Source organism: Cervus elaphus, chromosome 14 (genome assembly GCF_910594005.1).
Source record: "Cervus elaphus chromosome 14, mCerEla1.1, whole genome shotgun sequence".
Classification (NCBI taxonomy): Eukaryota; Metazoa; Chordata; class Mammalia; order Artiodactyla; family Cervidae; genus Cervus; species Cervus elaphus.
The window spans coordinates 71,443,978-71,469,385 of NC_057828.1; the positions used below are offsets into that span (position 1 = coordinate 71,443,978).

The window sequence follows — 25,408 nt, forward strand, 5'->3', positions numbered from 1 at the left end:
ATTGGGATTAACATATACACTCTACAGTATATAAAATGATAGCCAACACAGACCTACTGTATAGCACAGGGAACTATACTTAGTATTTTTTAATAATCTATAAGGGAAAAGGATCTGAACAAGAATATATATACATTTTATATACTATATCATATATATGTAACTGAATCACCGTGGTATATACCTGAAACTAACACAACACCATAAATCAACTATACTTCCATTTTTTAAAAGTACAAAAAAAAGAGATGAAAGCAAATAAAGTATTCCTTATTAAAAAAATATCTACAGCTAACATACTTAATGGTGAGAAACTCAAAGCTTTCACACTAAGATCAGGGAAAAGACAAGAATATCCCTTCTCACTGCTCCTTTTCAAAGTCCTTCTGGAAGTTCTAAGCTTATGCAATATATAAGAAAATATAAGAAAATATATAAGAAAATATAAGAAAAGGAATATATAAGAAAGAAAGAAAATTTAAGAAAATATATAAGAAAATATAAGAAAAGGAAAGAATAGGTATGCAGATTGGAAAGGAGAAATAAAACTGTATTTGTTCACAGATGACATGACTATCTAGGCAGAAAATCTGAAAGAATTGACCCCCCCCCCCCAAAAAAAAAATTTCCTGGAACTAATAAGCAATTATAGCAATGTGGCAGGGTACAATTTCCTATATACCAGCAGTGAAAATCTGACATTTTAAATTAAAAAACACAATACCATTTACATTAGCACCCTCCAAAAATGAGATACTTTAGTATACATTGAACAAAAATAAAAAGACAAGATCTTTGTACAAGGAAAACTATAAAATTGTTATGAACAAAATCAAAGAACTAAATAAATGGAGAGATAGTTTATGATATTTCATGGATAGGAAAACTAAATATCATCAAGATGTCAGTTCTTTCCACTTTGATCTGTAGGTTCAGTGCAATCCCAATCAGAATCTCAGCAAGTTATTTTGTGTATATCAACAAACTCATTCTCAAGTTTACATGGAAAGGCAAAAGACTCAAAACAGCCAACACAATATTGAAGGACAAAGTTAAATACTGACACTACCCAATTCAAAGATTTACTGTAAAGCTAAGGTAATGAAGAAAGTGTGGAGGAAAAGACAGAAAGTGTGGTATTAGTGAAAGAATGCACAAATAGATTATTGAACAAAGTAGAGACCCCAGAAGTAGAAACACGGACAAAGCAATACAAAGAAATATTCTCAACAAATGGTGCTAGAACAACTGAACATGCAAAAAAATGAATCTAAACCCAGACCTTACATCCTTCACAAAAATTAACTCAAAATGGAATAACAGGCCTAAAGATAAAACAGAAAATAAATAAAATTATTGACTATAACACAGAATAAAAACCTAGATGAATTTAGGTACAGCAATGACTTTTTAGATTCTAGACCAAAAGCACGTTCCGTCAAAGAAGTAATTAATAAGCCTACGACTCTGTTAAAATTTCAAATTTCTGCTCTGCAAAAGACAATGTCAAGAGAATAAGAAGACAAGTCACAGATTAGGAGAAAATACTTGCAAAATACATATCTGATAAAGGACTGTTCTCCAAAATATTCAAAGAACTCTTAAACTCAACAATAAGAAAATGAGAAACCCAAGTTTAAAAATGGGCCAAAAACCTTAACAGGCACCTCACTAGAGAAAATATACAGATGGCTAATAAGCATATGAAAAGATGCCCCACATCATGTGTCATTGGGGACACGCAAATTAAAACAATAAGATACTACCACACACATATTAGAATGGCCAAAATCTGCAACACTGACAATATCAAATGATGTCGAGGATATAAAGCAACAGAAACTCTCATTCACTGCTGGTGGCAACACAAAATGGTACAGCCACTTTGGGAGGCCATCTGACTGTTTTTTAACCAAATGAAATATACTTTTACCATACAATCCAGCAATCATTCTCATTAATATTTATTTAAATGAGTTGAAAACTTACGTCCACACAAAAATCTACATATGGATATTGATAGCAACTATATTCATGATGGCCCAACCATCTTAGAAGCAACCAAGATGCCCTTCATCAGATGAATATATAAATAAATTATAGTACATCCAGATAATGGGAAATTATTTAGCATTAAAAAGAAGTGTAGTATTAAGTGTTAGTCATGTCCGACTCTTTGCAACCCCATGGGCTATATGGACTGTAGCCCACCAGGCTCCTCTGGCCATGGCATTCTCCAGGCAAGAATACTGGAGTGGGTTATCATTTCCTTCTCCAGGGATTAAAAAGAAATCCGCTATCAAATCATGAAGACACAGAGGAAACTTAAAAGCATATCACTTAAAAAAAAAAAAAAAAAAGCATATCACTAAGTGAAAGATACCAATCTGAAGGTTGGCATCATGTATGATTCCATCTATGACATTCTAGAAAAAGCAAAACTATGGAGACAGTAAAACCTTCAGTGGTTATCAGATGTCAGGAGTCGGAGGAGGTGAGGAGGGATAAATAGGCAGTTGCACAGAGTATTTGGGGGGCAGTGAAAATACTGTTTATGCCATAATGATGGATACACATCATTATACATTTGTCAAAACCCATAGAAAGTGCAGCACCAAATATGAACCATAATGTTAATTTGGACTTTGAGTGGTAATGATGTGCCAAACCACGCTCATCAGTTGTAATGAATCTATCAGTCAGTCTGGTGGGGGATGTTCATATTGGTGGAGGCTACATATGTGGGGGCAAAGGGCATTAGGGAATTTGCAACTTCCCCTCAATTTTGCTATGAACCTGAAACTGCACTAAAATGTTTTAATTTTTTTTTAATTACAGTTTTTCATTTCATTTTATATTTCTCTTAAGGTATTATCTGTCATGTTTATGCACTCTTTTGGTCCTCCTACTTTAGTCTTCATATCTGAAATAATTTTTTCTTTTACCTCTAAGTCTTTCCTGAGTTGTCACCTCATTTCTGAGTTTTCTACTTATGATTTCTGTCATTCTTTCATGTCATATAATTTTCTTAATTATAATCATCTTTCAGTTCATTTTGAAATTGTAAATTATCATCTCTTTTGTGAAAATGTCTTTCTGGAATGCTTTCATTGTCTCTAAGGACTTTATTCTAGCCCTAATTCTCTTTTTTCTTATAATAACTTCGTATGGGACGGCCAGGGCTCCCAGGCTGAGTTTCAGCCTGTGCTTCGGGGGAGGTCTGTTGTGTGTTTGGGGTCTCCCCCTAAACACCCACCACCCTCCCAGGGGCAGCAGAGCGGGGATATGATTATTTTCTGTTGTGTATTTTTATGTGAAATTAGTTTTCCTAAACTATGAGAAGGAAGCAGGTTAAACTTTCAAAGGCTCTAACTTCACAGAGCTCCTTCTGTTGTTTTTGTTAAGGTTTGTTTTTTTTTTAAGTATGTCATCTTGCTTTCTGCAATTTTCCCGCTGTTCTTCCTTACCTTTGAACTGGATCTTTCTCTTGTCCCTACTCTGCTCAGTTTGGATTCCACTCCCAGCAATTTCTCCTCATTGCAGGGTCCTGGACTAGAAGGCGGCTCTGGCAGGTCAATTCTGAAAGTTCAAGGAACCCGCCCCTTTAACCTCTGTACTGCAAGCTCTCCGCATCTACCAGATGTTGCAGCAGGCCTTCACCTGCTGCTGCTGTTCTCGGCGTGGCCCACTGAGTCTCCCCGTGAGCACCTGCTGGCTAGCTGGGAATCTCCTGTTCTCTGGTCCCCTCAGAGGCTACGCTGTTGCTTCCTTTTGTTTCCCACATGAATTTACTTATCATGAGAGTCTCGTGGTTCCTGATATCTTGTCCCCAGCTGCTTGCATTCTGGGGTACCAGGTATCTTGTTACCTAGTTTTGTTGTAAATGTCGTCCATGAATCTTTGACTTCGCCAATCTAATAGCTCTGTTATGGTTCTACATGGGGTTATGAGAGCACTATGCTACGGCCATCATCACCACCAACGTGCCAGGATTATCACCATCTTTTAATCGCAGCTAATTTTTGCTTTGTACTTCCTCTTGATTCCTTCCTTCAGCCTGTCACAGGAAGAACTTGGCTTCAGCTTGTCCCTGTATTAGAGTGTCTGTGCGTGTGTGTGTGCGTGCGTGCGTGTGTGTGTGTGTGTGTGTGTGTTGAGCTGAGATGTATGAAGACAGGGTCATGGATGAGTTGAGGCTGCTGCTAATTGGGGGCACAATTGCAAAAAGTTAAAGACACAGTCCCTGCCCTTAAGTGTTTATAACCTAAGAAACCAACACACACTTATTAGTGAAGCAGAAGTATAGCTACCTGGTTTTCAATCACAGCTCTTAATAGCTTGCCACGCCAAACGGGGAAGGCAACTCCTAGGGACTTTAGTTCCTCCCTTTGTAAAACACAGGGCGTATCACCGCCCTGTTCAGTTCTGTAGGTGGTGGGGGAAGAAATGAAACACAGAAGCATATATGATCTGGTCATCCACAGCCTGCATCCTGGGGCGGGGGGGTGGGCAGCGACTCTGCGCTGCTCTTCATCCTTGTCTCTGTCCTTCAGGGCCTCACATAATGCTTGACACATTCTGAGTACTCAGTGCTTGCATCTTGAAAAAAAGCACTAACAGCCCTATTATGGGATTATTAATTTAAAGAGTTCCTTGGCCGCATCAGCGATAACAAAAGTTAATCAGCCCATGTTTGGGACTCGAGAGGATAGCCTCCAGAAGGACCCTTCACATGGAAGAAATGGCCTTCACTCCAAAAGTCAAGCGTCAGAAGACAGGGAAGAGCTGAGTTTTTAAAATGCATGCTTTAATATTCAGCCTTCAGCAGAAATGTCACCTTTCTAAAGCAAGCTGTTATCATGCACTCACCGTGCCAAACAGGCGCCTCTGAGGAGCAGGATTTTATCTCAACATTTTTAGTGATTTGTGTTTCTCTTTCAAGGAGCTCCATGCCTTAAGGCACCCGAAACACTAACAGCACAAGAAGGTAAGGTTACAGGAGGAGCAGACTCCAACAACATGAAACAGGGATTTCTGCAAAACAGGTCTAGGATCGGCATCAAAGCTCTAGTCTGCAGCCGCCCTGCCCAATAATCCACGCCCTCGCAGTGCAGCTCATTGTTTTCTGGGGGGGCTCCTTGGTCCACACCATGTTCTCAAAGAAACTCCGTTTTGTGACAGGGCCCCCATTAGCAGGCTCAGCCACATGACAGGCCTCGAAGCAGCCAGCACAACTGCCGGCGACGCTTGCCAATAAGCCAGATGCTGCCACATATTGGCATCTGGGTCCTGGAATCGCAACCATGTTCTCAGTCTGGCTGGGGATTCTGACCTCAGCTACGGAAGGAGACAAAGGAAGGAAAGAAAGAGACGGGGCGCGGGGAGGGCGAGCAGGCTGTGGAAGAGTCTCTTGGTAATTTCCCTACCATGGATTTAGAGCCTCCACAACAAAAGACTCCTTGGAAAGCTGCTACCAACGCTGCCATGGGCGGGAGAGGTAGAGACGGGGAGCATTCTAAACCCAGCGAGCTGCTTTGGCACCTGGGGAGTGGGGGTGGCTGATTCGAAAGGAGACAGCTGCAGCAGGCAGCCACGTTCTCCGGGCTCCGGGCACTGTGAGAGCCCACAGCGGAGACCAGCCACCGGATGGGGCTTCGATCTGCAGCTGGGGGACTGGTGGCAACACCAGGATGGCTACTGCTTTCCGCTTTCTGGGTGCCAAGCCCGACCCGCGCCGGCAAGGCCAAAGAAATGGCCAGGGCGAGATTCAGACCGGCCGTCTTCAGGGGATCCTTTCGATCCAGAAAGGTGTGATCAGAGCTGGCGGGGGTTGGGGGGGGAGCCGTTGGAGCACAGGAACGGGGTGCAGACAAAAAACAGCCCTTTGCCTTCAAGTGACTTTTGATGCTAAGGTGATACCAGCCCGAGTGAAGCTTCGAATCCTGCTGGAGTCCTGGGAGGTGGAGGTATGGCCCAGGAGGGCTGGGCTGCATGAGGAAAGGCTAGGGTCCGAAATGAGAGGTGAGAAGAAAAAGGAGGCAGTGGTTCTTCTTTCTTAAAAATCCCCAATTGTACCCAGCACCCCATTTTCCCCCATTATGTCCCTCAAGAGGTGTTCGGGGCCTTAGGCTTGAAATACAGGTTGGAGGAACAAGAGAATGAGAGTCGACGTGGTGGAAAGAGCCCAGCTTCTACCGTCAGAAGACTGGGAGACAGCCCCAGAGGACATCTGCCAGTGGGAGGACTGCTTCCCTTAGGGGCACACTGGCTTTTTTCTGTTCATCTGATACTGTATTCAGGAAGTAGAATCACGTGGTGGTGCCTCTGCTCACAATTTAGTGGTGAGGAGGAGGTGTTGGGGGAACCTCTGTCTGCCAGAGCTTCCTTAGTGGCTCAAACGGTAAAGAATCTGCCTGTAATTCAGGTTCGACCCCTGGATCAGATAATTCCCTGGAGAAGGGAATGGCAACCCACTCCAGTGTTCTTGCCTGGAGAAGCCCATGGACAGAGGAGCCTGGTGGGCTACAGTCCATGCGGTTGCAAAGAGTCGGGCGTGACTGAGTGACTAATGCTTTTCTATCTACCAGTGAAAAAAATTCTTCATAGCCTGTTCTATCAGTGGTGGCCTAAGCAGCAGTATCACTTCTGAAAAAGGCTAGCTCCTTACCACTGAGACTGAGTCCGGCCATAGCAAGAACGTAGAGACACACGAAGCAACTGCCGACACTGAAATCCCACCGCCTGAAAACACGAAATTATATAAACATCGGGCAGATGCATACACATGGTCAATATATATTTGGTCAAGATAGACTTTATTATCTCATCTAATAACCTTGAGACCTTAGAAACAAAAAGAGCCTTCAAGTGAAAAACAGGAAAATAGTGGGTCACCTCCATCCCCTTCACGCCCCCCTCCACCTCTACACACACACACACACACACACACACACACACACACACACACAGCCTTCAGGGAACAGCTAATGTATTTCTCTTTACTCCTGTGAAGCCTGGTGCCCCTTTTCAAAAGGCAAAACCAAGTCTACAGAGAGAGTGTCCTCAGCTGAGTCCCTCGGTTCTGAAGAGAACAGTGAGCGGCTCTGTGACCCTCCCAAATTTGCCTGGAACTTTTGGTGTCTTCCTCAATCTTGGTTTAGATTCTTTACATTGAGATTTTGAACAATGCAAGGTCTAAATACTACATTTCCACTGTGGCTCTGCACAAGAATAAGCAAACAGTCCAACAACATACAGCAAGTAATCAAAAGAATTGCAATGATAATGTTTATTCTGTTAAGTGGATGAGTTATTTCAATCCAGACAACTGCGACAGAAGGGGCTGAGTCTCTGTGGGATACCAGATCACTGCCCACCACATACGCCTCCTTCTGCCCCCTACTCTGATGTTTTCTTCACCCAGTTGGCTATTCCCCTTGCCTTTTCCCTTCCCCCTTGTTCTCTTCATTATCTATCTTCTGCTCTCATCTGCTTCCATTGATGCAAAAACTCCTTGGACCAGCCTCCTGGGAAATAAGCTAAGTGCTAGGAAGTGTCATCAAACTCAAAACACACACCACAGGGAAGGATGTTGGTGTTGATGCAAAGCACAGGCGATAAACTGACAATGAACTAAGCCAGCGGTTCTCAAACTTCATTGTGCATGAGAATCACCTTGAAGGGCTTGTTAAATAAAAGCGATTGCTGAGATCTGGGATAAGGTTCGAGACTATGCATTTCTAACAAGCTCCCAGGTGATGCTAACATTGATGATCTGGGGACCTCTTTTTTTTTTTCATTTCCCTAAAACGCTCTTATTTGGGAGTAATTTCAAACTTAAACTCTCAAGAAGAGTAAAAATCCCTCTATTCCCAGATTGGGATCCCTTTTTGAGGACCACTAAGCTAAGCTATGTCTGAGGAGTGAACAATCCCCTGGTAGGACACACCACTTTCTAAGAACAGGAGCGGAACCCTATCCACATAGAAAGCAAACCAACTGCTTAGAAGGTGGGACGAAGTGTCACAAAATGATGAGAGAAACCCAGAGGGGGCCCCGGGGGTGTTTTTTTTGTTTTGTTTTTTTTTTTAGTGGAGTGCAGTTTATTACGCCGGCGGGCCCAAGGCAGAGTCTCCTCTTAGCCAAGGACCCCGACCAGCATTTGTGAAAATCTTTTATACCCCATGTGTCCAAACCCAGTACCCCAATTCCCTTGAGACTTACATAAACAAAGGAAGGGTAAATACAACTACAATAACCCCATCATTCACGTGTTATGTGTTCAAACAGTCAATAATCAATAAGCCCGCAGTTACATAACAAATAGTTAATAACTGATAAGCCTGTGCTTACATTCTGATAGCTAGTGTCCAGAGGCAGGGGTGATTAGTGTCTGTTCTTCAAGATTCCCCTGCCCAGAGGGGGGTCTTATCCTTCCATTGTCATTCCCACAGGCGCTAAGCACAGAGTTCAGAGTCCACTGGAGAGGTGGCCGCGCACGATCAGCACAGACAGGCCTGAGATGGAGTCCAGGCCCTATGAATTCCTTCTTCATTCCCCCTTCTTGATGCTCTTAGTTTCCATAACGAGCATCATTTATTGAGATATATTGTACCTTAGCCCTCCTGCCACCCACATGAGAGAATGCTATCAACCTCTGGGTTACAAAATTCACAAGGCATTGTAGGAAGCAGGGTCCACAAAGCAGTATGATCAAGATTACTATAACAACAGTTCATTAGACTTGGGGCCCCGGGGGTTTTAAGCTCGGAACAGTAAACCGCGTTGTCAACCAAGGGGCCGAAGTATAGAAATTCCTGGTCTGTTTCTCTGGGGAGTCCTTAGGGGTGATTTTACAAACTACAAATCCGTTATCTCCTAGGATAAACTGGCTTCGAGGAAAAAAAAAAAAGGAAAGCAATTATTTGATAGGGAAACTGCACTTCAGAGACAGGGACAAGCAGTCATGTACCCCTCTTCTGTATTCTACTGCCTGAACTCAGGACTTTCTCTCTTGCCTGGAATTCTGCAGTTAACTCCTAACTGATCTCTTGACCTCTTATCACCCTCTCTCCAACTTATCCTCCATTCTAACCCTGAAGTTACCGTTTTAACAGCAGGCTGCAATAATGTCATCTCTCTGAAGCCCCCTACCACTTAGAGAAGGAAGTCCAAATGCTTCTAGGGGGCATTTAACCTGGCCCCAACCTACCTTTCAAAAGCATGTCTACACACCAGCCCAAATAGAATAGGCACAGTTTCCCCTTTTCCTGGCTCCAGGCCTTTGTACACAACTGTTTTTTGCTCCTCTGGAGATTTTCCTTCTTCCCAAACAAAATCTTGAAAAAAGAGAAGTCCTTATGTTTAAAAATACGATTCAAAGGTCAAGGTTCCATTCCAATATAGGCAGCCTTCCTGCAGTTGCTCTGATCTCCTTTGTAGGCTCACCATACTCTATTTGTACCTTCTAACACTAACACGTCCTGCCCTACTTATTATTTATGCTTTCCTCCCCCTGAGTTTTATAAGGTCCTTGAAGACAAGTACCATGTCTTTTGTTCAGTGACCAGAGAAGCCCACAGGAGGCATGGTGGGTAGATGAAGAAAAGATGAAGGGAGGAAGACGGAGAAGAATGAGGAAAGGAGAGCACAGGGAGGGGACGTGCTCAGCTTTAGTTTTCTTAGGCTTTTAGAATGTTTTGCTGAAGACAGAGCCGTCAAATATCTAATACATTTTCCTTCCAGAACAACCAAGACTGTAAAGTTGTACGGATTTTTGTTTTGCCAACACTTCACATCTTTTTTTTAATTTTTCTTACTTTCTATGTCACTATTGAGTCTGTCTATTCGATGTCACTATTTTATGTCTGTCTCCCATGGGATAAAGGCAACATCCCATTGCAGTTGTTATTTTGGTTCGAATAACAAAACAGGTTCAAGTGTTTTTACATGTGTCAAATCCCCTTTGACATTTGCCTCTTTGGGTGGGGCTGGTCAAACTCCTACCTTGTGGTTTAGCTTTAGAAGGAATCTCATCAACATGCCCAGAAGAGTTACCTTTTTGATATGAACACTTTTTTGAGATTTACAAAAGCAGGATGCTAACATCTCTAAGTGTGACCAGAAGTTGGTTTGCTGGCCATTCTTTCTTACTGAGTGAGAGGTTTTCTTGCCCAAAGAAATCAAAGCAGCTCTTTGGAGACACTCCTGGCCTCTTCCTTTGCTGCAGACACACCAGCTGTCCTCTGCAGGAAAGCAGAGCTAGAACCAACTCTGGATAAGTGAGTCACTTAATTATTTCCAAAGGGTAGCTTAGCATCTCTTTTCCTGGAGGAAGAGGAATAGTTTCTGTTTCTGCCTAACTCTCGCTGGGGGAAGAACAAAGAATAGCACTTCAGCTCAAAAAAAGCATACTCTATTGTTCCAGAAACCTGGGCCAACACACCTCACAAGCACCCTGCTTCACCCTCACAGAGTAACACTCAGGTCACTTTCTCTCCTACACCTCCTCACATTTTCGGTCGCTATTTCTCCCTGTGCCAGATCCCTGGATCGAGGGAAGAAGTCACGTTGCAGGGACAAAGGCAGGGCTCTGCCATCTGACCACACATCACCACTATTATAAATCTTCCTAAAAAAGGAAGCTTGTCCTCCGGTTTCCTATTTACTGCTCTTTAGAGAGTAAGTGCTGCTGAATCATAAAAACCTGTAGTACTTTGCTTCCCGTTTCCCTGCTATGTTTACAATCTTACTGAGAAATGACTGACTTCACAGCTTTTGCCATTTAGTAACCCTTAAACATGGACTTAATATGAAATCCTTAAAATGAGCTGAGTAGACAGCAAATACTCAAAAGTCCAAATTACCTAGACTGGTAGAGGTTAATGTTCTGCATTAAATAGGAACAGAAGGTATCAATTTTGTACTCTGATTGTGCCTACCCAAGAAGTGAGTCAAATAAGCATATGAAATATGATAAATGAGGGCAACAGGGGTAGGAAAAACACCAGAGTTGTGGAGAAAGGTCTAAGAAGTGAGCAAATGTAGGTGTGTCCTATTCCTTTCACCTCCTTGCACTTCTGTCTAGACCTTCAACTCTCCTTTTCCAGTGTAGAGCTGACAGAGAAACAGCCCTTTACTATTTCAATCTATTTTTAATTTTTATAGCCACATAACCACTAAGCACTGTGCTACTGAGCAAATACATGGCAGTAACCCAAGTATCTGGGATTACTAAAAAATAATTACAAGAAAACAGTTAAGTACCAGTTTAAGATTTTCATTAACTTTGTATTTTTACAATGTTGGTTTACTCTGAAAAAGTCCACCATATACTTGTGACACTTAGAACTCAACTACCTTTTTATTCTATAGGTAAGAGAACAGATCTAGAATATTGCTATTAAAGTTAAAAGAAAAGTCTACTTAGTCACAGAAATGGGACCAGATACCACCCTAAGACTTTCTATTTCACAACCCTCAGAGAAAGAACTTGAAATACCAGGTTTCATTTACCCAGAGCATTTATATATACCAGAGGTTAAATCCACTACTCTAAGAAGAAAGATGATCCATCTTATGCCTTGGCCCCTGCTATTAAGTGATCCCTTTGTGTGCTAAGCTGCTTCAGTTGTGTCTGACTCTTTACGACCCCATGGACTGTAGCCCACCAAGTTCCCCTGTCTATAGGCTTCTCTAGGCAAGAATACTGGAGTGGGTTGCCATACCCTCCTTCAGGGGATCTTCCTGACCCAGGGACTGAACCCAAGTCTGTTACGTCTTCTGCTTTGGCAGGCGGGTTCTTTTCCACTAGCGCCACCTGGGAAGTAATCCCTAACTGAGTCCAATAAAGATGCTAGAAAAGGCTCCCTGTGAGGCAAAGAAATTTTCAGTGCTACAATCAGGTATTTTTCTATTTAGAGTCATAAATTATGGGCAAGTGGAATTCAACTAAGGCATACATTATGTGCAGGGTCCTAATATAGTGTTACTGCTCATAGCATGAATATTATTTATAGATTTTATCTTTTTCATTACACGCATTACACGAAAGTTAAACTCAATCTTGGTTCACAACGATTCTGAAATAAGTCAGGGTAGGAAAAGCCTGAGGGTCAAAACACAAGAGGAATTATAGCTATTTAGAAAGGCTTAAAATACAGGTTTAAACACGTTAACAAGAAGTCACTAATTACAACAAGTAAACTGAAGACATACATGTTTCCCAAAAGTCTTAACTCATACCATTGTTAAACTGTTAAAATCACAGCATTCTTTTTCACTCTTAGGGACCTTAACTTACCCCTTCTGTGAAACAGAAATGGTAGATTTTCATATCACGTTTGAAGATAGGTGGCATTATGCCAAACTATTGGCAACCTGCTGGAAAAGCTCTTTATAAAGAACGTAGTAAAGTAACAGTCAATGGCATCAGTAATTTCATACAAAAATATAAAATCAAATGAAAGTAAGGACTCAAACGGATGTCTGTACATCAATGTTCTTAAGGACACTGCTTACAACAGCCAGAAGGTAGAAATATCCAAATGTCCACTGACAAATGGATAACAAAATGTGATATATACATACAATGGAATATTATTCAGCCTTAAAAAGGAATGGAACTCTGATATATGATACAGCATGGATGAACCTTGAAAACACTATACCAAGCAAAATAAGTCAGACAAAAAAGAACAGATATTATATGATTCCACTTCTGTGAGAGACCTAGAAAATGAGATTCATACAGAAAGTAGAACAGTGGTTACTAGAGGGTGGAGGGAGGAGGAATGGAAAGTTCTTGTTTAATGGGTAAAGAGTTTCAGTTTTAAAGATTTAAAAGTTCTGAAATGCAGTGGTAATGGTTGGGAAAAGTGAATATACTTAATGGCACTGAATTGTATACTTAAAAGCAATTAAAATGGTAAATTTTGTTATGTAAATTTTGATACAATAAAAAACTAATTGAGAAAAGATAAATTTTAAAAAAATCAAATGAGAAATAGTAAGTGGTAAGTTCTTTGATTTTGCTATTTCTAATACATGTCATCAAGTAAAAACAGACTTGGGTCCACCACCTCAAAGCCATTTACCCTGTGTGTTTATTACTCTATAATGCATGTCCACCATGATTATGAATGATGTATTTACATTAAGTACAAGTTCCAAACACAGAGAGAAATAGAGAAACTGAAGCAACGAATTTATGTCAACACAATTCCATCTGTTAACACTGTCCTTTGAACCCAGGGACGAAAGTCACACGGTAGGGCTGGGAGCTTCACCTTAGCTGTGAAGTCCTCTTTCATGTCATAGGGCACTTCTGGAAGGAAGCTCTGTAATGACCAACTCTAACTACTTGCAGATTTCCTACTAGTCCTACACAGGAAGTCATTCTTGTGTCTCACCTGCATGAGTTCCTGTTTTGAGGCCTGGGGGCTGGTGAGTTGAAATCCAGTTCCAGGGAGTGATGTCATCTCAACTGAGCTATGATCCTGGTGACCTGGTCCCCATCCTGGTGTTGTTGCAGCCCTTCAGCTGGGGTTCAGGTTATAAGGGGACCAAAAAGGAAAATGGGGGAGTAGGATAACAGAACAAGGAAAAATGCTTGCACATTTCCTTCGTTCCACTAAAGCATTTTCTGCTTCCATTTAATGTGATGGGCGGACCTGGCCAATGGCAGCTGGAAGCTGCACAGAGGCTCTTGGGGTGGGGATAGGCTCTGTCACAGATCTTGAAAATACAGAGAATTAAAACATACAGAAAACTTTCATTGTGTTTGTGGCACCATTTGGAAATGATGACTTATTCTTTCATCTTTGGATAAAGTTTAAAAAAAACAGGCATTAACTTAAAAAGTTTGTATTCTGTTGTAAACACAGTATGACTATAGGAGCTGTCTTAGTAACAGAAAGAAATAACAAACACAAACGTATAAATACTCATGTTCTTTCAACACAATGTCAAGTAGAGGAGGAGGTCAAATCTAGAAATCCTGTCAATACGTAACAAAATAGGATTGCCATTCAATCCCACTGAGATGAGATCCTTTGGTTCTTAGGATACTCAGCCAAAGAACTAAAACGAAGTCAAACACAGTAAGAAGCAGAAATTGCTAACCTTTCAAAATGAAAGGAAGAGAGGTCTTTGAATAGAAAAAAAAATTGTAAGCAATTAAAAGAAAGAGAGACTTCAGTTTTCAGCACATTTATTTTACATCATGATTCTTTAGTTCTTACTAAGTTGATACAATTTGGGGAAATAAATACTCCCTTCCCTTTTTGGCTGCCTATGTATTAGGAGGGGTAGGAAGAACAGAATATGACAATAGGCAAAGGGTGTAGCAAGTGGAAAGATAAAGATAGAGAGAGAGAGAGCTGAGAGCTCATAGGAACCCTACTGTTAGCAATACTAACCAAGAAAGTATAGAGTTGACAACAGGAAGTGTTTTTTCCTTATGTGGACTTCAGAAAGAGTAAATATGGGACCATATTTGATATACATTAATTATATAGCATTGTGGTTGAGGGTTCCTATCAGACATGATGTGTATATTCTTTCTCATTTTTTAAGCTTCATAGATGCCATTACTTGTGAAGCACTTTTAGTATATATATCTTGGTTAGCGAAAAGCACAGTCAGCTGCCATATAAAGGTCATCCTTTCAAGTAACACTTCATTCTACACTTGGAGCTTCATCTCAGAGGAAGTTCTCAAAGGGCATTCGTCTTTTAGTTGGGTTTACAACTGACCTGCACCACTAAATGCAGATAAAATAAAGATCACACCTTGGTTTATATATAACAGCTCCTTGCAAAGGCATCTTGTCCAGACAGTAACTGTAAAGGAGTTGTTCTCTCTCAGGCCTTTTCTCTCCATTTCCTCTAAAGCTCTTAATCCCAATGCTTGGTGTCCCGTAAGTGAGTGTGAGGCGAGCTGCCTCCGTGCTAGAGATGCCTGTCGCAGAGAAGGCCAGAATGTGTGCCGAGAACCCTGCACTCTGTTCATCTCATCAGTTCTGCCCAATCCACAGGGGTAAAAAATGGATGAGACTTGATATCTTCAACACCAGCAACGCCAGCACCAAGCCGCTCCACAGGGTTGAACTGTAAGAGCTAAAAAGGAAGGATTTAAGTGAGTAGTGGGAATCCAACTAAAGAATCAAAGGAAAATAAAAACATAACGAAAGGAAGCTACTTCTAAATTCAACCTCAGTGACAAACGGACTTGATGACAGCCAACTGACTATACTTCTTTGAAAAAAAAAAAAAAGAGGATTGTGTCTGTAACACCACTTGAGCTATGGGGTGCTGGGGAATATATCTGAGTTTATGGCTTTTCAAATGATATCACCTTGAGTAACTCACTTTGTTACTATATACTATATGTCTATAGTATATCTAGTATATATCTAGTATATCTACACAATCTCTCTCTCTCTCTCTCTATATATATATATACTATATATCTATATACTATAGGATAGTTACACCTATCAATTTCTTACTCCAAAAGTATGATCATGACATTAATTACATATTGCACCAAATTCTGAGAGATCCAGCTACTCCTTTTATGATTAGAAAGTCTGAAAAGCACACTAGGTCTTTCAACCTCTAGTGAATTATATACGCCCTGGGACTAAACCTTACCTAAGGTCTGAATGTGTGTGTTAGTCACTCCAATCATATCCAACTCTTTGTGACCCTATGGACTGGGGCCCATCAGGCTCCTCTGTCCATTGAATTTCCCAGGCAAGAATGCCCTCCTCCAGGGGATCTTCCTAACCCAGGGATCGAACCTGCGTCTGTTATGTCTCCTGCACTGGTAGGCGAGTTCTTTAGCACTAGTGCCATCTGGGAAGCCGAAGGTCTGAGTAAGCAAATTCATATTCCAAAACTGCTTTCTTAGAAAGAGCTGACTCACATGGAACAACTTGATCCAATGAGTGAAATGTGCTTCAACTTCTTCACTAATAGGAATCAGGTCTAAAATAAGTTAATGTTATTTGCAACAGGATTTGTTAGGAGTGGGAAAATAAAAGTAGTCATACACAATAACAGATGACACTGGTCATACTGCAAGAATGTGTTACTTAAGACATTCACGTATCCTCAAATTTTTGTTTTAACAACTTTACTGAGAGATAATTTACATAGCACAAAAGTTATCTATTGCAAGCGTAAAACCTAATGATTCTTAGCAAATTTGAAGAGCTGTGCAACTATCACCCCAATCTAGTTTGAGATCACTTTGATCACCCTAAAAAATTTCTTCATGTTGTTTGCTGTCAATCTACATTTCCATCCCCAACCCCAGGCAACCACTGATTTGCTTTTTCTCTCTATAAACTTGCCCCTTCTGGATATTTCATATAAATGAAATAATAAAACATGCTGTCTTTTGCAGCTGCCTTCTTTCACTAAGCATAATGTTTCTGAGGTCCATCCATGTTGTAGAAAGGTGTCAACAGTCTGTTTCTTTTGGTTTCTGAATAGCATTCCACTATTTGGATAGAACTACTTGGGCTTCCCTGTAACTCAGATGATAAAGAACCTGCCTGCAATGCAGGAGACCCAGGTTTGATCCCTGGGTCAGGAAGATCCCCTGGAGTAAAGGAATGGCAACCCACTCCAGTCTTCTTGCCTGGAGAATCCCATGGACAGAAAGGCCTGGTGGGCTACAGTCCATAGGGTTGCAAAGAGTTGGACACGACTGAGCGACTAACACTACTACTACTATTTGGAAATAACATATTTTGTGAATCTGTTCACCAGTTAATGGACATATGGACTTCCCAGGTTGTGGCTACAATTAATTGTATTGCTTTTAACGTTTACATATATGACTTCCTGCAGACACGTATTTTCATTTCTTCTAAGGACTTTCCTATGAGAGGGAACAGTCAGTCGTGTGTTAAGTTTATGTTTAGCTTTCTAAGAAACTACCAAACCTTTCTAAAGTATCTGCACCATTTTGCATTCCTGTCAGCAATGTATGAGAGTTTCAGTTTGTCTATATCCTCATCAACACTTGATACTATCTTCTTTACTGCAGTCCTTCTAGTGGGTATTAATGATATCTTACTTTGGTTTTAATTTATATTCCCTAATGACTAATAATGCTGAGCATCTTTTCATATCCTTATTAGCCATTTATATAGCCTCCCTGTGAATCTTTGCCTGTTTTTATACTGAGCTGTCTGCTTACTGAGTTAAAGGGTTTCTTTATACATTCTGAAAACATACCAATTACTTGATGTGAATGTATTTTCTCCCGGTCTGTGGCCTGCCTTTTCAATTTTTTACTGGTATCTTTTGAAGTGTAAATGTTTTTAATTTTAATGAAGCCCACTTTATCTTTTTTTTTTCTTTTATGGATCATATTTTGGTGTCACATCTAATAATTCTTTTCTTAACCCAAGGTCATGAAGATTTTCTCCTATTTTTCCCTATGATTTTATAGTTTCAGCTCCACATATAGGTCTATGAGCTACTTTTAAGTTAATTTTGCATATGATATGAATCAAGAGTCTTAGTTCATTTTGGTTTTAGCATGTGAATATTTTATTTTCCCAACACCATTTGTTGAAAAGACTATTTTTCACCAAATTATCTTGGCATTTTTATTGAAAAATCATGGGATGCAAAGGGACAAGAGAGGATGTACACAGCCACGAGTGTACATGTGTTCCCCATCCTGAACCCCGTCCCACCTCCCTCCCCATCCCATCCCTCAGGGTCATCCCAGTGCACCAGCCCTGAGCACCCTGTCTCATGCATCAAACGTGGACTGGCGATCTGTTTCACATATGGTAATACACATGTTTCAATGCTATTCTCTCAAATCATCCCACCCTCGCCTTCTCCCACAGAGTCCAAAAGTCTGTTCGTTATCTCTGTGTCTCTTTTGTTGTCTCGCATATAGGGTCATCATTACCATCTTTATAAATTCCATACATATGCGTTAATATACTGTATTGGTGTTTTTCTTTCTGACTTACTTCACTCTGTATAACAGGCTCCAGTTCATCCACCTCATTCGAACTGATTCAAATGCATTCTTTTTAATAGCTGAGTAATATTCCATTGTGTATATGTACCACAACTTTCTTATCCATTTGTCTGCCAATGGACATCTAGGTTGCTTCCATGTCCTAGCTATTGTTAACAGTGCTGTGATGAACACTGGGGTACACATGTCTCTTTCAATTCTGCTTTCCTCGGTGTGCATGCCCAGCAGTGGGATTGCCGGGTCATATGGCAGCCCCTCCCTTGCCTTTTTTTTTTTTTTTCCCTTGCCTTTTTAAAATACTCATTTCTGAAGTCAGCTAAACATTTCCCGATTTTGCTAATCTTTTCAAAGAACCAACTTGAGATTTAATTTGTCTCTTATTTTTTTCTAGCCAATGAAGATTTTCTCTTCACTGATTTCTGCTTTCTTTCTTCTTCTTGTTTTGGATTTATTTTCTTTTTACAGTTTCTCTTTCTAGTTTCCTCAGTTACAAGGTGAGATTTTCATTTGAGACTATTCTTTTCCTATATAGATTTCTAAAGCCATACATTTTTCTCAAGAATTAATGTACCGGCATCCTGTAAATTTTGATATGTTGTGGGTTTGTTTTCACGCCATTAAAAACATTTCATGGCTTTTCTTGGATTTCTTCTTTGACTCTGGCTATTTAGAAGTGTGTTGTTTAATTTCCAAACATCTGTTATGGACTAACCAGATCTCTTTCTGCTGATGATTTCTAACAAAAAATTGTTACGGTCAGTGTATGCTATGTGATTTCAATCCTTTCAGATACTGTAATTTGTTTTATGGCATAGCAAATGATCTATCACAGAGAATATTCGTGTGCATGTGATAAGAATGTATTCTACAATCATTGTTCTATACATGTCAGAGTTGTTTGATAGTGTTGTTCAAGTCGTCTCCATATCCTTGCTGATTTTCTATCAATTATCATGAATAGGGTATCGAAGCCTCCATTTATTACTGGAATATCTATTTTTCCTTCAATTCAACTGGACTCTGCTTCATATGTTTTGAAGCTGTTACTAGAGCATATACATTTATAATTGTTATATCTTTGTATTGATCCTCTCATCATTATAAAACATCTTAGTCCCTGGTCAGTCTCATCTTCACATCTATTTAATCTGATATTTAACAAAACCACTTCATCTCTCTTGTGGTCACTGTTTGCATCGTTTATCTTTTCCCACCCTTTTTCTTTCAACCTATTTGTGTTTATTAACTTAAGTATGCCTCTCATACACTGATACTTGGATCTTCTTTATCCAGTGAACAATCTTTGTCTTTTGTTTCACATGCTGAGAGTCACACTGAATGCCATTACTAACACAGTAACTCACCTTTGCCGTTTTGCTATGCTTTCTACAGTTACTGCCTCTTTTATTCCTCTTTACCACCTTGTTTTGTGCCCAATACTTTTCACTGTACTGTTTCAGTTCCTCTCTTAACTTACTATTTTTTGAGTGGTTGCTATCAAGATTATAATGTGCTTCTTAATTTATCACAGTCTACTTCAGATTAATACTAACTTACTTCTTCCAGTGAAATGAAAAAATTTTGCTCTACTATGGTTCTATTCCTTCTGCCTTCCTTTGCCTTAAATATTGTACTATTGTTGCTGTTTAGTTTCTAAGTTGTGTGTGACTCCTTGGTGACCCCATGGAGTGTAGCACACCAGGCTCCCCTGTCCATGGGATTTTCCAGGCAAGAACATTGAAGTGGGTTGCCATTTCCTCCTCCAGGGGATCTTCCCAACCCCAGTACTGAATCCAAGTCTCCTGCATTGGTAGGCAGATTCTTCACCACTGAGCCACCAGAGAAGCCCTAAATACTGTATATTATATCTGTATGTCATTAAATACTACATCTATAGTCATTAAATACTATATATTACATATGTTATAAACCTACTAGCACAGTGTTATAAATATTGCTTTGTTCAACCCTATGTTTTTTAAAAGAAGTTGAGCAAAGAAATGAGAAAAAAAACATATTTAGTCTTCTCTATTAACTCATATTTATCTTTCTAACACTCTTCATTTCTATGAATTCACGTAACTATATGATAACTTTCAGCCTAAGGACTTCCTGTATTATTCCTCATAAGACAAGTCTGCTAGGAATGAATGCTCTGTCTTTACTTGGAAATTTCTTTATTTCATTTTTATTTTTTGAAGGATAATTTTGCTGGATAAGGAATTCTTGGCTGACAGTTACTTCCTTTCAACACTTTAAATATGCCTTTCCACTAACTTGTCTTCTATTGTTTCTGATAAGAAGTCAGACATCAATGTTCCCTTGAATACGAGTTGTTCTGTGGCTGCTTTCAAAATTTTCATCTTTGTTTTTGTCTTTCAACAATTGAAAGATGAAATATGTCTATGTGGATCTCTCTGTATTTTCCAACTTAATGACCACTAAGCTTCTTGAATGCATTTCAATGTTCTTCATCAAATTTGTGATGCTTCTAGCTATTATGTCTTAAACATTTTTGCTGCCCTTTTCTCTATGTCCTCTCTTTCTGGAACTCCCATTATATGTATTTTGGTGTATTTAATATCATCTTACAGGTCTCCATATCCCTGTTCATTTTTCTTCAAACATTTTTAATCTGTTTTTCAGATTGGATAATTACTATCATCCTGGTCTTCAAGTTCGTTTACTTTTCCTTCATCTGTCTCAAATTTGCTATTGAGATGCTCCAGGGAATTTTTTTCACCTATTTAATTCTTCATTTCAGTTATTGTACTTTTCAACTTAAGAATTTCTATTTGGTTCCTTTTTTTTTTTTTTTAAATATATCTCTATCTCATTGAGAATCTTTATTTATTGTGATTCATTATTGTCTTAATTTCCTTTGACTCTTGTTTAATTAATTAATTATTTTCATTTGTTCTGGGTCTTTGCTGCTGCATGCGGGCTGTCTCCAGCTGCAGCGAGCAGGGGCTGCTCTCTTCGTCCTGGCACACAAGCTTCTCACTGTGGTGATGCCCGTGTTGTAAGGCACAGGGTCTGGGCGCACAGGCTTCAGCGGCTGCAGCACGCAGGCTCCAGACTGCAGGCTCGATAGCTGTGTACACCAGCTGAGCTGCTCCAGGGCATGTGGAATCTTTCTGGACCAGGAATCGAACCTGTGTCCCCTGCATTGGTAGGCAGATTCCTATCCACTGTAACACCAGGGAAGTCCTCCTTTAAGTTACTGATGCACAGATTCCTTTAATTCTTTGAATATAACTATAATAACTGCTTTGAAGTCTTCATTATACCCAAAACCTGGGGACACCCAAGAGCAATCTCTATCAACCGCTTTTATCTCTATTTTGTTTCTGTGAATATCTTACAATATTTTGCTGAAAATGAGACGTCTTAGACAATATATTTTAGTGACTCTAGAGTCTTATTTTTTCCATGAAGATGGTTATCATTGCTATTTGTTGGTTTATTCCTTGTTTGGTAACTTTTTTCAGCTAGATTTGTAAATCTGCTTTCCCCCCACCCCCACCCTCAACTATAATAAGCAGAGGTTGATAGCCCTGCTCATTTTTTTTTCTTTCTTAAGAAAACAAGTTTTAAGTTTTCATTTTTAAGCTTGGTTTTCTAAGGGTCACCCCTGTGCCTGCATAGCTTAGGGGTCAACCAGTGATTGAAAAGGGCTGCCAAGTCTGTCCAACTTTATAAATTCCTTTTTTGAGAAGAGAACTTTCCAACCTTCTCATATATGGCTAGTCATTCGTATCTGAGAATATCCCAAAAGCATGTAATTTTTTTCTTCAGAATTTAGTCAACCGCAATAAAATATCTGGATGATTACATTAATGGTTCCACAACTGTAGGAAATCCCACTACTCAAATTAAACCTACACATTTGTTTCTTCTTTTTCCTTTATTTCTATTTTTTCATTAATTAATAATTAATTCAATTATTTATATAAAAATATCAGTTGATTTCCTGTTGGGTGCCAATCCACTACTTTTCTAGACCTTTTCAACATATATCACCAGCAGCTGCCTCACTCTTACACTGGCAACCCTATACTATAATTCAACTATATGCTTCGTCAAATTATAAATTACTACGTCATGAGCTCTCAATGTTGTTCTATCAATAATAATAATACAAAATATTTATGTGACACTTGCTGTGTACTAGGCATTGTTCTAATTGCCTTGTATAAATTAGTTTATTGAACTCACAACAACTCTATGAATAGTTACTATAATTATCTCTGTTTTATAGATGAGAAGATAGAAACTTGTTTAAGGTCATATTAGGTAGTAGACAGCAAGGATACGATCTGAATTCAGGTACTAAGTCTCCAGAATCCATGCTGTTAACCACAACATTACACTGCCTTATGAGTGTGTGATCTGCAAATGCCAAGAATCTATTACTTCACTTTGATATTACCAAATCCACAAAGGCAGTGAAGTATATACTTCAAAAGACTGTACTCTCAGTCTTTTCACTTGAAATTATTGTATCCAGCATTCAAAATGACATTTTATTAAAGTGTATTGAGTACAAAGAATTTTTATATTAGAAGTTGCTAAAGTGTGTTAAGAGAAAAGCTGCTATTATAAAACAAACATCTAAGAATATTCTAACATAACAAATCCATTTTCAAAATCAGACAATTCATATCTACTGATTGAGATGTGGAAGGCATCAAACATTTGAATATAAAACTAAAATACCACACATTGGTAAGAATTAACTATAACTATAGCATGTTTTTTAACATTTCAGCAAATATGTAAACATGTAAGTTCTCTCTTTCTTGTTACAATTGGTTTTTCCACCCCCATTCTCTCCAAAACATGACCTCATTATGAAATTCCTCGTCTATAAACTTGTAACTATAAATCCATAGGCAAAAATATAACTGTTTTACCCACGACCATCTTGCTTATTCTGCCATTTAAAATATTAATACTATTCCAGATCTTCTGAGAGATTTCACAATGATTTTTCTGCTAAGAGAATGTGTTGACCAGTGGCAAAACCAAGACAATCACTGCCAACTTCCTTTCTCTTAAAGACTAGACAACAAAGCTGAGCAATGGAAGCACAGAAATTTGTTTTGACGGTCTTTTTCTCATATAGTATCTTTCAACTGACAAAGCAATTGTGTCATAAAGAACTAAATGTACACTGTGAAATACAACATGCATGCTCCGAGGCTCTGTAAATTGTAAATATATATATTTTTTAATTGCATTCAAAATGTAACTGTGCTTACTTTAGCACCATTCACTTGGACTGAGATGACTAAACCATGGGTACAGGGAATTATGAACTCTAGGAAGAAAGCAAGCAGCTAAAAAGACCAAAGAGAGGAAAATCTCCTCAAAGCGGAATAATTCTTTCCATATAAATCATTTGATGATTTTTTAAAATAACCTCTATGAACTGTGAGGTAGTGGAAGAGGAAAGTCAAAATGACAGATTGCTAATCATGCCAAGAGACCTCTTTTCCCTTTCCTGATGATGTTTCCTTAACGTGAGTAGTAGTTTCCTTAGGCAGGCCAGGGACAGAATGCTGCTTCACTATATAAGTATACTTATATACTATATAAGTATACTATGTAAGATATATACACATCTGTATAGAGGAACTTAACATACCTTAAGCTCAGACTCCTTACAATATAAATTCTGATAGACAGGAGCAGCAGACTTTTATTAATTAATTCAGGGAATTCTATTCTCAATATTTGTCATGATGACTACATCTTTAAGAAAGAGAAACAAACAACAGCAGTTGCTAGCCTTCCTTAAATTAATAGACAAAAAAATACTTTGAATTTAGTTTGCTGTTCCACAACAAATAAGAGGAAAATAGAGGAGGAGCTGTCCTTTCTCTCCATTAGAATGAAATGTTTTATGAATCCTTACATTACCTCTTAATCCTTGTACAAAGTGTTCAGGGTACTCTCATCTCACTATTTTCGACCTAATGATGTTTCTTTTTATTTTACATACTCTGGACAAACGAATCTTCCTGAAGACAACTCTGATCCTTTCACTCTTTGCGCACAAAAACTTCAAATCTCAACTTTTTTACTGAATTAAATACTATCATCCTCCCCTGGTATTCATGATAAGAGAATCCCAGCTTCTCTTTCCATACTCATTTACTACTATTACTCATCCCTATATTCACCCTGTACTCTAGATAAACCAAACTTTTGATTTCCCAAATTGAGTCTTTCTGACTCAGTCCTTGCCTTTGTTCAGACTTTTCATTCCGCCCAGCTATTCCCCCACATCTCACCCTGCAATGCCAAAATTCTGGCTAAGGCTCCACAAAAATAACACTCACTACACAAAAACTTCCCTACCACCACCACTGCATCAGTTATAACACCTCTTTATCCTGACTTGCCAAAGTATTTTTTAAACCTCTCTGATAGCCTTTATCAAATCCATCTGTGATATAGCTATTTGTGAGTCTCAGGTTTGCAGCTTGTGATACCATGCCTTTATCTATATCTGCTGAATGGAACCAAAATCACTGCCCAAGAAAATACTAGGTAAATCTTTTCTTAATATATTATCCCTTCCTCTTTTTCCTCTCTCTCTCTTTTTTTTTTTTTTAACAAATTTTGTTTTTCCTGATTTAAAGAATAATTTATCTTTCATTAAACAAAAACTTTGGTTCTTCATCTTTTTCAAATAAATTTTCCCTTGATATTTTCCCAAAAGCGTAAGGGATCGCAGTTCTGACAATTCTTGCTGATCTGTGGTGAGTCTGCCATAAAGCTAGACAAGCATTTTAAATGTAGGGAATCAATTTAAGGAGCTCACTAGAGTAAGCCTGCCTCTGGGATACCAAACTTTAATTATCAATAGTCTCTTTTTTCAAAGCCACCAGAAATACAGTAACTGACAGCAATATTCAAGTTCCATGAACAGATCTAAAGTAATTTAACTTGGCAAGATTTTCTACCACTTCTCTCCCAACCAGCCAGTTCCTAAGCTAATCAATATGAATTAAAGTTTTAAAATAGCCATTTATGAAATGTCGAGACTAGCTCTAAGGAATGAACGCTTCAATAACTTTTTTTAAAAAGGAAAAAAAAGAGCCATTCATACATGGTTACAAAATATAAAGCAGCTACAGACAGGCTTAAAAGCAATACTTAAATCTCACGCCTACACAGATATATGGAACTGACTAAACATTAGCCTGGATTTCAGAAATAAAAAGACGTAATACAACTTTGAACTGTTCTCTCTGACATCACCAATACTTAGATAATAACAGAAGCCTAAAGATACACAGTACTAGTTCTGAATGTGTAATTACTAATGGGTCCTTCTTGCCCAAAACGAATTTCTTTAAGGTTTTAGAGCTGTGGGCTCTGC

The 25,408-nt window shown here is 39.1% G+C and overlaps 1 protein-coding gene across 3 annotated transcripts in view; it reads right to left on the reverse strand.

Annotated features, from left to right (window-relative positions):
* Positions 1-14,192: 14,192 nt before the first annotated feature.
* RPS6KC1 (ribosomal protein S6 kinase C1) overlaps positions 14,193-25,408 on the reverse strand; it is a 195,688-nt gene continuing 184,472 nt past the window's right edge. For all 3 annotated transcript variants that reach the window (XM_043924639.1, XM_043924640.1, XM_043924641.1), the window contains one exon: positions 14,193-15,116. In XM_043924639.1, the coding sequence (XP_043780574.1) occupies positions 15,006-15,116 (111 nt within the window). In that variant the 3' untranslated portion in view covers positions 14,193-15,005. The remainder of the gene's footprint in view (positions 15,117-25,408) is intronic.